Source organism: Hemitrygon akajei, chromosome 4 (assembly GCF_048418815.1).
Source record: "Hemitrygon akajei chromosome 4, sHemAka1.3, whole genome shotgun sequence".
Classification (NCBI taxonomy): Eukaryota; Metazoa; Chordata; class Chondrichthyes; order Myliobatiformes; family Dasyatidae; genus Hemitrygon; species Hemitrygon akajei.
Genome location: NC_133127.1, coordinates 40,838,516 through 40,853,523, shown reverse-complemented (window position 1 = coordinate 40,853,523; position 15,008 = coordinate 40,838,516). Strand labels below are relative to the sequence as shown.

The 15,008-nt window shown below is 42.8% G+C and overlaps 1 protein-coding gene across 5 annotated transcripts in view; it reads right to left on the bottom strand.

Annotated features, from left to right (window-relative positions):
- LOC140726275 (netrin receptor UNC5C-like) overlaps positions 1–15,008 on the bottom strand; it is a 359,820-nt gene that overhangs the window by 58,855 nt on the left and 285,957 nt on the right. For all 5 annotated transcript variants that reach the window (XM_073042431.1, XM_073042432.1, XM_073042433.1 and 2 more), the window contains exon 5: positions 58–238. In XM_073042431.1, coding sequence (XP_072898532.1) covers positions 58–238 — 181 coding nt within the window. The remainder of the gene's footprint in view (positions 1–57; positions 239–15,008) is intronic.

The window sequence follows — 15,008 nt, the reverse complement described above, 5'->3', positions numbered from 1 at the left end:
TACTGCTAGTATAATATAATAGCTGCATCCCTGCATCGGTTAACTGAGTTAACTCACCATAAACAATAACAGTGGCAGTAGTACTTCGACGTCGGGCCACAATATTCTTGGCGACACATGTGTAGTTGGCGGTGTCAGACAGCCGGGCCTGCTTGATGATCAGATTGTGGTCAATGGTTAGGTAGAAATTCTGGTCCTCCTCTGGGTTGATGACCTCCTCGTTCCTCAACCATTCCACCTTGAGTTCAAGAGAATGAGCCACACAGTGAGAATCCACAGCAGCTGCTCACACCTTTGATCAAACACACTATTAGGCACTGGGTCAAACACCTTCATATTCCAGTTAACAAGAGATAACTGAATGCAGTCTCCTTATTCCCATCGGTCAACGGAAACTGAAAAAGCTTTGACCAGAGCGTGGACAGGAGATAAATTACATTGTCACCAGAATTAAGGAGAATAGGCAGTCAATACATCCAAGGTTTATTGTACTTGGCTGCACTGGCTGGGGAACCATGTTTTGTTTGAATTTCCCCTGGGTTTTCCACTTTCCTATCACACTCCAAAGATATGTAGGTTGGTGGGTTAATTAGCTGCTGGAATTTGTGTAGGTGGATGATACAATCTTGGGAGGGTGAGGAGTCAGTGGAAATGCAGAGAGGATAAAGAGGGATATTGTAGAGTTAGTATAAGTGCATGCTTTATGACGGAGATGCAGCAGGATAAGTCTTTCCCCTGCTGGATGACATGACTAAATTATGCGATGAATGGGTGAATCCCTCCCCACCGTTGAGCACATCTACATGGAGCACTGTCACAAGAAAGCAACATCCATCATCAAGGACCCCCAGCCAACCAGGCCACGCTTCGTCCTTGCTGCTGGCATCAGGAAAAATGTGAAGAAGCCTCAGGAGCCATACCATTAGATTCAGTTATTGCCCTTCAAACCATCAGGCTCTTGAACCAGAGGGGATAACTTCACTCAATTCCACTCAGTAGCCTCACCGCACAAGCTGCCGTGGTTAGAAAGGAACCAAATTACACAGGAGAAATGCAAGATGCCTTGTCTCAATTCATCCCCAGTGGATAATAGGAGAGTGTTTAAGCTACAGGCTGTTGCCAAGAGTACACACCGAGCCAGACATCAAATGTTGCTGGAAGGTCATCAAAGATGCTTTTTGGTCTGCCTGAATCTTGTTCGTCTTCCAGCACACTGAGATGTCTGTAAGGGAATGCTGCTGATGGGCATTTTCCAGGCTGTAGGTGGACGTGCTGAGGGATTAATAGAAATTTGGTGCAGTCAATGATGTGTGGGGCAATTTTATTTTTTACACAGAGAGTGTAGGTACCTGGAACATGCTACCAGGGTTGGTGGTGAAATCAGATAGGACAGTGGTATCTGAGAGGTTTTTAGATAGGTACATGAATATGCAGGAATGGAGTGATCTGAATCATATGCAGGTGAAGGGATCAGTTTAATTTGGCATGATGGTCTGCAAAGACCATGGGCTGAAGGGCCTGTTCCTATACCCTACTCTTCTAGTGAGCGATAGAGACATCTCACATGGAAACAGACCATTCAGCTCAACTGATCCAGTTCAAGGTTCCCATTCCAGCATAGACTTGTCTGTGCCTTTTAAATGTTGCTAATATACCTGCCTCCATCATTTATTTTGGTATCTCATTCCATAAACAGACAATTTTTTTGTGTAAAAAAAGTTGCCCCCAAGTTGCTATTAAAGCTTTCCCTGTCACCTTAAAGCTATGCCTTAAGTTTATGATTTCCCAATCCTAAGAATATTACTGTGCGTGCTTGTCCTATCGATGCTTTCACAAATTTACACATCTCTATCTGTTCAGCCCTCGGTCTTCTACGCTCCAAGGAATAAATCCCTAGCCTGCCCAGCATTTCCCTATAACTCAGTCCCTCAAATCTTGGCAACATCCTGTGAATCTCTTCTGCACTCTTTCCAGTTTAGTAATATATTTAGTAACTGAAACTAAATACAATACTCCAAGTATTTCAACATATCTATGTTTCAATCTATGTTTACATTATCTGGTAAAATAGCCTTCAATTTATATCTGCCTCATTTGATCTTCATTACCTATCCTTGCCTATAAAATTCCATCATCTGCAGCCCTTTATTGCCTCCAACTATCACCATCAGCCTCTGTCACTCTTCACTCTTTTCACTTTTCCCTCCTCCACTTGCCTATTAATCTCTCCTCACCTGGATCCACCTATTGGCTGCCAGCTCTATTCCAACACTTTCTATCTACAGTATACTGGCTAACTTTCTGTTACTGTTTTAAATTAATAAACAAAACGTCAACGGTCAATTTCCCTCCACAGATGCTATCTGACCCGTTGAGTTAATTCTGCAACTTATTTTGTCATCATCAACATACCGGCTGGGCTTTTCCTTTTAGGCAGTTACTGCATGCTACCACCAGGTGGTGGCATTGCTCTCTGCTGGTTCCCATGTCTCATCTATATTGGCACATCTCTTCACAACGTACATCATTGGCCCATCTCTTCACAACGTACATCATTGGCCCGAGGTCTTACACCGGAGTGTGACTATTGACATCCTTGTTTACTGTGCACATTTTTTGCTATAATCTTAACAACAGCAAATTGGAGTAACAGGTAGCATTGCTGCCTTGCAATTCCACTGCAACACAAATGCTGCAGGAACTCAGCATGCCGGGCAGCATCAATGGAGAAAAGTAAACAGTTGATATTTCAGGTTAAGACAGTCCAGGTGGAGGGTCTCGGCCCAAATTTTTTTTAAAGTCTGTCCCGGGTCTTGTAGGCTCATCAGTCCGGTGCTTATGCCAGTTTCCGTGGCGTGAAGCGACTGAGAGTACGAGACTCCCCCCAAGATAGGATGCCAGTCTATCATGAGGTTAACCCCCAGCATTTTGCCTGTACCCATTTTCAGCTGGGTGTACTGGTTAAATGCCTTGATCAAGGACACAACACACCGCCTTGGCTGAGGCTTGAACTCACAACCTTCAGATCGCTAGTCCAATGCCTTAACCACTCGGCCACGCGGCACTGGGCCCAAAATATCAGCTGTTAATTCTTTTCCATAGAAGCTGCCTGGTCTGCTGAGTTCCTCCAGCATTTTGTGTGTGTTGCTCTGGATTTCCAGCATCAGCAGACTTCCTCTTGTTGGCAATTCCACTGATGTGGGTTTGATCCTGGACCACGGAGTATCCGAAATCAGCATCATATTTATTATCATCAATTATATGACATGAAATTTGTGGTTTTATGGCAACAGCACAGTGCAGATAAAAATTACTATAAATTATAAAAATAAATAAATTGTGCAAAAAAGAAGGAATAAAGTGTTAATGTTCATGGACCATTCAGAAGTCTGGAGGGGAAGGAGCTGTTTTGTTGAGTGTGGGCCTTTAGGCTCCTGTACCTGCTGTCTGATGCTGGTAATGGGAAACCACACGTCCCGGATGGTGAGAATCCTTAGTGATGGATATCAGATTACTCTCTTACAGATATATAAATTTTTAAGAGTCATTGGTGACATACTAAATCTCCTCCCTGTTATAAGACTCCCGAATAGAAATTAGGAAGAGCCAGCATGATTTTGTGTGGGGCAAGTCGTGTCTTACTAACTTGATTGAGTTTTTGGACAAGGTGATGAGGGTGATTGATGAAGGTAGAGCTGTGGATGTTGTCTACATGGATTGTCTACAAGGTGTTTGTCAAGGTCCCTCATGGGAGGCTCAACTGGAAGATTAAAATGCATGTGATCCATGGTGAATTGGCCATTTGGATCCAGAGCTGTGTTGCCTATAGAAGACAGAGGGTAATATTTGAAGGGGTTTATTCCAGCTGGAGGTCTGGGATTACTGATGTTCTGCAGGGATCTGCACTGGGACCTCTGCTGTTTGTGATGTGTATAAATGACGAGGATGAAAACTTAGATGGGTGGGTTAGTAAATTTGCAGATGATATTAGTGGTGTCGTGGATAGCGTAGAGGACTGGCAAAGAATACAATAGGATATAGATCAGTTGCAGATATAGGCAGAGAAATGGCAGATGAAATTTATCTTGGTCAAATGTGAAGTGCTGCATTTTGTTAGGTCAAATGTAAAGAGACATTACACTGTTAAGGACAAGATCCTTAACAGCACTGAGGAGCAGAGGGATCTTGGGGTTCAAGTTCATAGCTTCCCCCGCAGGTTGATAGAGTGGTTAAGAAGGCATATGGTATGCTTACCATAATGGAAAGTTGTTTTGTTATGTCTCCCTGCTCGCTGTGAAAGGGGACATCTCTTTTTCCCTTTATTGGGGGGGAGAGGGAGAGAGGGAGGGGGGAAGAGAGAGGGGGGGGAGGAAGAAAGAGAGAGAGAGACTGTGGCATGGTGAATTGTCGGGTGAATGATTAGTTTTTGTTGTACTGCAGTCTTTCCTGGGGGCCTTGCTATTGCTTGCTTGATAGGCGGAGGGTGCTGATGCTTTTTTGTGGAAGTGGGTGGGGGAGGGTCATTGTTTTGCCACAGCTTGTGTCTGGGATGGGGAGTGGGGGGCTTTGGGGTTCTATTGTTTAACTGTTATTCATTCTTTTGGGACACTCTACTATTTTCATGGATGTCTGTGAAGAAAAAGAATTTCAGGATGTATATTGTATACATTTCTCTGATATTAAATAGAACTATTGAACTGTTAAACTATTGAACTTATTGTCGAAGAATTAAGTTTGAAAGTCAGGAAGTTATGAAGCACCTTTATAAAACTCTAGTTCGGCTGCATCTGGAGTATCTGGTCGATCCATTATAGGAAGGATGTTGAGAGTTTGGAGAGGGTGCAGAAGAGGTTGACCAAGATGTTGCCTGGATTAGAGGGCATGTGCTAAAACAAGAGGTTGGACAAACTTGGGCTGTTTTCTCTGGAGTGGCAGAGGCTGCGGGGAGATCTGACAGAGATTTATAAGACTATGAGAGGCATAGTTAGGAGATAATATCTTTTCCCAGGGGTTGAAACGTCTGATACCAGAGGGAATATAGAGCAGGTAATTTTAACAGAGATGTAAAGGTCATTTTTTTTTTACACAGAGAGTGGAAGGTGTCTGGAATGTACTGCTTGGGCTGGTCATGGTGGTAGATAAATTAGGGGCTTTTAAGAGATGTTTAGGTAGACACATGAATGTGAGGAAAATGGAAGGCTATGGACATTGTGTGGACAGAAGAGATTAGTTAGCCATATGATTACTAATTTAGTTGGCTCAACACAACATTGTGGGCCAGGGGCCTGTTCCTGTGCTGCAATATTCTATGTTCCAGATCTCTTTTATGATAAAAATAAAAATCCTGATCTTTTAATTTACTTGGTCATGCTCCTTTCATCTTACTGGCTACCTGCATAGCACTTTGTCTGTAACTGTAAAACTATGTTCTGAACTCTGTTACTGTTTTTCTTTTTATACTATCTTGATGTACTTACGTATGGAATGGTCAGTTTCTGCAGGGAATTCACTGTATCTTGTCACACATGACAATAATAATCCAATTAGCAATTACCGCTGAACCTTTGCCTTGATTCCTGGGTCAGGAATTGGCAAAGAGGATTCTTGGATATACCCAAGTCAAACACGGCAGCTTAGCTCACAGGAGAGCTTTTTTTAAACTAAAAGCTTCACCTTGCTTCTATTGTGATACTCAGCTCTGCAATTCCTTGGCTTCCAGTTCCACGAGCACTCAACAGTATTTTGCCTCCAGAATTCTTCTCCACTCCTCCAAGTTCAGAAGCTGTCATCCAACTGCCAACAACAACTCTACCTCTTTAAATAATTCACAGGCTGATCAAGTGCTTCAACATTTCAGCACTGTTTATCTGTTTATTTTTATTTGTGCTCTTTAAATACAAGCTTGCACAGGTTTATTAAGAATTAATATATATTTCAAATCCGTTCATTTGCCAGTTCTCAGCTCTTTCTCTTTCTACCGACTGACATTTGCATTCTCCTTAAAGTTGAGCAGCAATTTCTGAGAGTTAATTTGAACAACTCTGCGAGTTATTTCCATGGCTCTTAGGAATTAAGCAGGTAATTGAACTAAACATATTTGTCTCCCACCCCATACCCCCTAACCCCCTTTCCTCACCAGGGAAACATGAAATCAAAATGAGCTCTTGCCCAGGTGTAATCTCGTGGGGCAATGCCACGTTAAATTATACTTTTGTTAAAGACTTTAGCAATTCATCACAGATTCTAGTTCTGTGTAGCTGTATAAGTACACAGGCTCAGTTAGAAGCAGCTGTACAGTTTGATTGAAAGAAAGGTTGTCATTCTCCATCATGTCCATGAGCAGATTAGGATGAGCAGAATGAAGCTTGATTTGAATCACCAAACCCTGGAAGGCAACTTTCAGGATAGCTATGGATAAGGATAGGCCTGGTCCTTGTGGGAGAATTTTAAATTAGAGTAGGGCAAGTTATGAGGGCATTTGGCAGGAACTAAGCAGCGTTAATTGGGAACACTTCGGTGCTCTGCCAGCTGCTGTCCACACAGCTGATGCACGACGGTGTCGCAGGATCCAGCTCAAACCGTGTCATCAAGTTTGTGGATGACACAACAGTGGTTGGCCTTATCAAGGACGATGAGGAGACGGAGTATAGGGAAGAAGTGGCGCGGCTGGTGGCTTGCTGTGAGGAGAACAACCCAAGCCTGAACGTAGAGAAGACAAAAGAAATCACTGTGGACTTCAAGAAGCTGCAGTTGAACCACACCCCCCCCCCCCCCCCTGCGAACACAGGGCTCCTCCATAGAGAGAGTTAAATGCACCAAGTTCCTGGGAGTTCACATTACAGATGAACTCATCTGGTCCCTTAATGTCAGCTCCCTGGACAAGGCACAGCAGCACCTCCAGTTTCAAGAAGATTGAGGGACCAAGGATCCCCCCACATCTTAACTACGTTTTACAGGAGCACTATTGCGACCATCCTGACAAGTTGCATCTACCTCTGGTATGGGAGCAGTTGAACATCGGACCAAAAGTCCCTACAAAGGACTGTGAGAACAGCTGAGAGGATCAGAGGATCACCCTACCATCCGTCGGGGACATTTATCAGGAGCGCTGCATAGATAGGATCTTTTGTGCTATTAAGGATCCCACCCATCCATCCAGCATCCTCTTTGACTTTCTACCATTAGGCAGGAGACTACGATGCATAAAAACAAGAACAGTCAAGATGAGAAGCAATTTCTTCCTCTGGCCATTAGGCTTCTGAACTCTCTGTCACATTATGTTCGAACTGTCACTGGTTAATCTGTTCCGTACCTTAAAATATTTAATAGGAATGCACTTTAGTTTGTTATTTATGTGTGATTCATCTGTAGATTTTATCCTTACCTTCATAAGTTATCGTCTGTTATGTGTACTATTATGCTTTACACCCTGGTTCAAAGAAACATCCCATTTCTGTATACATTATATGGTCATATATGTTATATACATGTTTAAGGTTAAATGGCAATAAACATAACCTGACTTGACTTTTCTCTGGCCACATCAGACATGTAGAAGGTGCTTAAAGACCAATTGCACAGTGTAGAGAAAAGGTATGCTCATATTAGAATGAAGCTCAGGCATGGAAAGATAACAGAACCTTGGTTGTCCAGAGAAGTGATGAATTTAGTCAAAAAGAAAAAGGAAAATTATGCAAAACTTCAGAAGTTAAGATCAAATGAAGCAGATGAGACGCATAAAGACGGCAGAAAAGAACTAAAGAAGGGAATTAGGAAAGCCAGGATGGACTGTGAGAAGTCCTTGGCAAGAAGGAATAAGGTGAAGCCAAGGTATTCTATACATACATCAAGAGCAAGAAAATAACTGGGGAGAGTGTGGCACCACATAAGGATAAAAGGGGGAACATTTGTTTAAATGCAGGGAATGTGAGTGAGGTACTTAATAAGTACTTTACTTTAGTACTTAACAAGGAAAATGATATGGAGCACAAGGAGATCAGTGCTGAGTATATAAATACACTAGGATATTTAGAGGTCAATGAGGAGGAAGTGTTGGGCTTCCTCGGGAGTATTAAGGTGGATAACTCCCCAGGGCCTGATGGCATTTACCCCAGATTGTTGAAGGAGACAAGAGATGAGATTGCTGGGCCCCTGACCAGTACCTTCATGTCCTCTCTAGTCACGGGCAAAGTCCCGGGTTCTGGAGGACTGGTGAGTGGCTAATGTTTACCTCTATTTAAAAAACGATCAAGCGAAAATCCTGGGAACTATAGACCAGTGAGTCTCATGTCAGTTGTCGGGAAATTGCTAGAGAAAATCTTTAGGGATAGGCTATACAAGCATTTGGAAACCCATGAACTAACTGGGGATAGCCAGCATGGCTTTGTGCATGCTGGGTCGTGTTTTGCTAACTTGATTGAGTTTTTTGACAAGATGATGAGAGAGATTGATGGAGGTACGACAGTGGATGTTGTCTACATGGATTTTAGAAAGGTCTTTGACAAAGTCCCTCATGGGAGGCTAATCCAGAAGATTAAAACGCATGGGGTCCACAGCAAATTGGCTGTTGAGATTCAGAACTGGCTTGCGCAAAATAAGACAGGGGGTAGTGATTGAAGGGACTTATTCAAGCTGGTGATCTGCAATTAGTGATGTTCTGCAGGGATCTGCACTGGGACCTCTGCTGTTGGTGACATATCTAAGTAACCCGGATGAAAGTGTAGATGGGTGGGCCAGTAAGTTTGCAGATGATATCAAGATTGGTGGACTTGTGGATAGCGTAGAAGACTGGCAAAGAATTCCGCATGATACAGATCAGTTGCAGATACGGGCAGAGAAATGGCAGATGGAGCTTAACCCAATAAATGTGAGGTGTTGCACCTTGTCAGGGCAAATGCAAGGAGACAGTACACTGTTAAGGGCAAGATCCTTAACAGTGAGATCTAAGTTCTTGGCTCCTTGGAAGCGGGTACTCAGGTCGATAAGGTGGCTAAGAAGGCTTATGGAATGCTTGCTTTTATTAGTTGAGGCATTGAGATCAAAAGTCAAGGGGTTGGTCTGCAGCTTTATAAAACTGCTTATGCCACATCTGGAGTATTGCATACAGTTCTGATTGCCCCACTATAGGAAGGATGGTGAGACATTGGAGAGGGTGCAGAAGAGGTTTACCAGGATGCTGCCAGGTTTAGAGGGCATGTACTATCTGAGAGGCTGGATAAACTTGGGATGTTTTCGCTGGAGCGCCAGAGGCTGAGGGGAGATCTGATAGAGGTTTATAAGATTATGAGAGGCAAAGATAGGGTGGACAGGGAGTATTTGCTTTCCCTGGCTGAAATGTCTAATACCAGAGGGCATACATTGAAGTTGAGAGGAGGTAGGTTCAAAGGGGATGTGAGAAGTAAATTTTTTAACTCAGCGAGTTGGGGATGCCTGAAATGTGCTGCCTGGTATGGTGGTCGAGGCAAGTATATTGGGGGTTTTTAAGAGATGTTTGGATAGGCACGTGGATGTAAGGAAGATAGAGGAGTATGGACATGGTGTAGGTAGGTGGGATTAGTGTTTAGGTGCTTTTGATTTGCTTTTTAGCTGGTTTGGCACAACATTGTGGGCTGAATGGCCTGTTCCTGTGCTGTACTGGTCCACGTTCCGTGCTCTGATGACTTGGTGCAGGCAGATGAGGTGAGTATAGATGGATGCAACGATCAGCAGGGACACGATGGGCTGAAGAGCCCATCGTGCTGACTCTATTTGTATAAACCATAGTCTCACACAGGGGGTGATGAGTCAGCATACAGGAACAAGATAGGATGTCTGATTAAGTAGCAAACTCTTGCTCAACATAAGCAAAGCAAAAGATCTGACTGTTGAGTTCAAGAAAAGGAAGACGAGAAAACATATGCCAGTCTACATTGGGGGATTGGCAGTGGAGAGAATCAGCAGCTTGAATTCCTGAGCATAAACATATTGGAAGAGCTGTCCTGGGCCCTGCCTACAGATGCAATCATAAGGAAAGAGTGTCAGCATTTTTACTTTTTTGTTCTGGAGGGCAGGGCTGTCAGTAAACACTCAAACCAATGCTCGAGTCAGACATACCTTAGAAAGTATCCTGCCTGGTCACAAGAATCACTACCTCAAGAAGACAACACCTATCATTAAAGACAAAATGTTGGAGGATCTCAGAAGGCCAGGCTGCGTCTATGGAAATGAATAAACCGTTGATGTATCGGGCTGAGACCCTTCAGAACTGGAACGGAAGGGGGAAGATGCCAGAATAGGTAGGTGGGGGGGGGGGGGGGAAGAGAAGGAATACAAGCTAGAAGGTGATAACTGAAGATAGGTGGGTGGAGGAGGGAGGATGAAGTAAGAAGCTGGGAGGTGGAAAACGTAAACAGTTGGAGAAGAAGGAACCTGATAGGAGAGGAGAGTGGACCATGGGAGAAAGGGAAGGGGGAGGGACACCAGGTGGAGGTGATATGCAGCTTAGGAGGAGAGGTAAAAGAGGGCCACTCATTCTCCCTCACCTACCCACCTGGCTTCACCTATCACCCTCTAAATTTTACACCTTCCCCTCCCCCCACCTTCTTATTCTGGCAACTCCCCCCTTCCTTTCCAGTCTTGATGACATTCAGCCTAAAATGCTGACTGCTTATTTATTTCCATAGATGCTGCCTGACCTGATGAATCCCTCCAGTGTTTTGTGTGTGTTGCTCTGGGTTTCCAGCATCTGCAGACTCTCTTGTATCTATCATCAAAGAACTCCACCATCTTCCCACAACTACATCAAGCAGGAGGTACCAAAGTCTGACAAAACTAGAATCAAGAATATCTATGGTACTTTTCTACAACTATTTAGTGCTTAAATCAACCATGAAAATCCTAATCACTACAGTTTATCAACACTATGACCTCTCTCTACTCTATGAGACTATATTTGCTCTAATAATATCCTTTCTTGTAAAAATTGTGTAAAATATGTTTATGCTTTTCTTGTGATTGCTGTTTAGGTGATGTGATATGTCTGTAAGGCTGCTGTAAGCTTTCTATTGCAAATATCTACTTGTGCATGTGACAATGACAATAAACTTAGAACTCAGCAGTCAGGGTTATGATAATGAGTGATCTTGTTTGAAAAGTAAATATTGTGTGGTACTGTAGTGAGAATTCTTCTCCTCTTCCAGGTACATCCAAGGGATCCTTCACACCTTCCAAAAGGTTAATTCCAGCTTCAAAAGATGGCACCTCTGGCCATGTGACATCAAATCTGTCTTGACAGAACAAATGGCCTTATTGTGCTCCTAATTTTCATCACCCTCATGACTGGCAGTGTGATTTGAGCCTGTTGACCTGAACCACATTTGATCACTATGTTCCTGAAATTTGTTTCATTGGTACTAGGAATGTAGGATACAGCTCGTTAAGTCTTTCCTCTCCACTTAATTAAATTTTGGTTCACCTGTATCTCCCATACCATATCCATTAACACTTCAATTCAGAAGATTACTGCTTTTGAGTTTTCAACTCAGCCCTAATGTCAGTGTGATTTTGAGAGACCTTCAGGCGTCTAACATTCCCATGGCAGGGCATTCTAGAACAAGAGGGCACGACTTCAGGATTGAAGGACGCCAATTGAGAACTGAGATGCAGAGAAATTACTTTAGTCAGAGGGTGGTAAATTTGTGGAATTTGTTGCCATGAGTGGCTGTGGAGGCCAAGTCACTGGGTGTATTTAAGGCAGAGATAGATAGGTTCTTGATTAGCCAGGGCATCAAAGGGTATGGGGTGAAGGCAGGGAAGTGGGGATGACTGGAAGAATTGGATCATCCTATGATTGAATGGCAGAGCAGACTCAATGGGCCGAATGGCCTACTTCTGCTCCTATATCTTATGGTCTTATTCTTTATAGAGTCATAGAGTAATACAGCATGGAAACAGGCCTTTTGGCCCAACTCATCCATGCTGACCGAGATGCTTATCTAAACCAGTCCTATTTGCCTGCATTTGGACCATTTCCTTCTAGTACTTTACTATTCATATATTCCAAATGTCTTTTAAGTGTTTTTATTGTACCTGTCTGAACCGCTTCTTCTGTCAGTGCACTCATATTGAAGAAGAGCTCTCCTAAAGTTAGCCCTCAATGCTGGGCTCTCAGTTTGAAGTTAACACAAGTCATACGGCACCTAAACAGGTCCTTCAGCCCACAATGACAATGCCAGCCTTCAATTGTCCACTCTTCCTTGATCCTATTTACCAGCACAATCCATGAACTTTTATGCCCTTGGTGATTCAAGAAGACACCTAGTTGCTTCTTAAACTGAAGAGGCGTTTTTCATATTCCAACCACTGTCTGGGTGAAAAAAAATTCTTCCTGATATCAACTCTAATCCTTTCCTCTCTTATCTTTGGCTTATGTCCTGCAGTTTATGATACTTCTGTAATGAGTATATTTTTTACTGTCTACCCTGTTTATGCCCCTTTTAATTTTGTATATTTCAACCAGACTTGCCCAGTGAAAAAGTACATTCCAGTCGAAATTCTGGTGTACCTCCTCTGCACCCTCTCCAGTGCAACCACATCCTTCCTAGAGAGTGCTGAAAAATCTGGTTTCCCCTTCAGATGGAGAATTTCTCTGTGTAGCTATGAATGCAGCATGCAACTTACCCTAGCTTTTAAATCCAATCAATTTCCTCTTTAAAATCTCATTTGTCCTGTATAGTTTGGACTCTGAATCGTGGTTAGCTAGATCAGCCCATAAATATCACATTCAGGTGGCTCTATTGATTAAGCAGTGAGGTTTCTGCTATCACACTGTGCTCCATAATGGAGATCTATTGCTATTCACCTGTTACCTTCACACTGATACAGTCATCAAGAAAGTGTATCAGCTTAATCATTTTCTTAGGCATCTGAGCAGGTTCACACATATTCATGATGATTCTCTTGAACTTCTACAGATGCACTACAGAAAGTATTCTGAAAGGTTGCATCTCAGTCTGATATGATCAACACACTGCTCTAGACTGACTGAACCTGCGAATCCTGTAGTCTCACATCCGGACCAGCAGATGTGGAGATATTGGCTTAATGGTCCCTAGACACCGATTCACCATAATTATGAGTAAACCAATCTTCATCTCTGTACCACTCTACCTCTCTCTCCCCATATCTCTGGACCCTACTGGTTGCAATGCTGTCATTCAAGTCGCAGTGTTCTAGTTCATGTTGCAGCTATAAGAAACTTTGGTCAGGATGGACTTGGAGTATTGTGTGCATTTCTGGTCACCTCATTACAAGACAGATGTTGAGGCTTTCGAGAGGGTTTAGAGGAGGTTTACCAGTATGCTGTCTGGATTAGAGGGTATAAATTAATAAGGAGAGGTTGGACAAACTTGGGTTGTATGAGATCTTGCTCCAACACAATTTATTTATTTAAATTTATGGATACAGAGTGGAAAGGCTTTTTTGGCCCACTTAGCCACCCACTGATTTGACTTTAGCCGAATCACAGGGCAACTTACAATGACCAGCTAACCTACTAACCGGTACATCTTTGGACTGTGGAAGGAAGCTGGGGCACCTGAAGGGAAACCCATGCACACATGGGGAAAACATGCAAATTTCTTACAGAGGCCTTGAACTCCAAATACCAACAGCCTGAGCTGTAATAGTATCATGATGACCGCTAAGCTATTGTGACGCCTCCATTTTCATCATTGCAGTATTTGCTTTCCTAGAGCACTTCAGAGGTTATAAAGACTGAGAAGGGTGTGGAAAGCATTATTGAAATATGAGGGCTTTCTTTCTTTTTATAATAACTTTGCAGAAGCATATTTGAAACTGCTTGTGAGAAAGCAGCCAACATAATCAAGGACACCTTTTACCCCAGTCATTTTCTCTTCTCCCCCTTCCCATGTGGCAGAAGATACAAAAATGTAAATACTACTACCATGGTCAAGGACAGCTTCTCTCCTGCTGTTTTAAATCTCTTGAACCTGCCTCTTGTATGATAAAGATGTGCTCCTGATCTCTCAATATAACATATTATGTTCCTTGCACTTTATTTGTCGACCTGCACTGTATTTCAGAATTATAACACTTAATTCTGTATTCTGTTATTGTTTTTCCCTTTGTGGTGCCTCAACATATGGAATGATCTGTCTGGATGGTCAAAGCTTTTCATTGTATCTCAGTTCATGTGACAATAATAAACCAATTACCAATTAGTGAATGGTGCATAATTGGCTAAGAGAGAGTCTCACTCCTTGTAACTTATGCCTTGGCTTTCTGGGCATGGCATAGCATCCAATTCCGAATACCTCACATGCCTGCTTGCAAATCTCCCTGAATGCAATTGCCAAACCAAGTCATCGAATGTCAGAGTTACATCCTAATAAAATCCTGGCCCGGCCTGAACTCAGCCATCTCATTTGATTAAGTGCATGAACTAATGCACTGTATAGGGTAATGGCAGTCTACACCTCAGTGCAAATCTCACAATTATCTTCAAAGGTTAAGATTAAACATTCCCAGCTGCACTCTGATTGGAATCAGTGGAGGCTACAGTAGTGTTTCCAGTTTGAATATGAAGAAAAAGTGGCATTATGAGTTGTTAATAATTCAATCCATGAAGCACTGTGCATCACTTAAATCTGAACACCTGGGTGTTGAACAAACAACTGTTATTTATTCAATGAAGAAAGGATAATGGCCTTTAATATTTTAGTGGTATGCAGATCTGCATAGGAAAAGGCAAAACATGTCTGAGGTTAAGGCGCAGATAGTGTTTAATAATTAAAGAAGGCTGGGCTTTCATATGTAAAAACAGAAATCCATGCCTATACCAAGACAACACAATCAATCTTGCTCCTCAGTTCTAAAAATACTCCCTTGTAATACTTAATTCAACTCAGAAAGCCTGTCTGTTTCATAGCAGCATTTGTGGTCTGCACTTTGTATTGATCCACAAGAGTTGCAGTATGCATCAGCCAGATAGTCATCCACAGGTAGGTGTC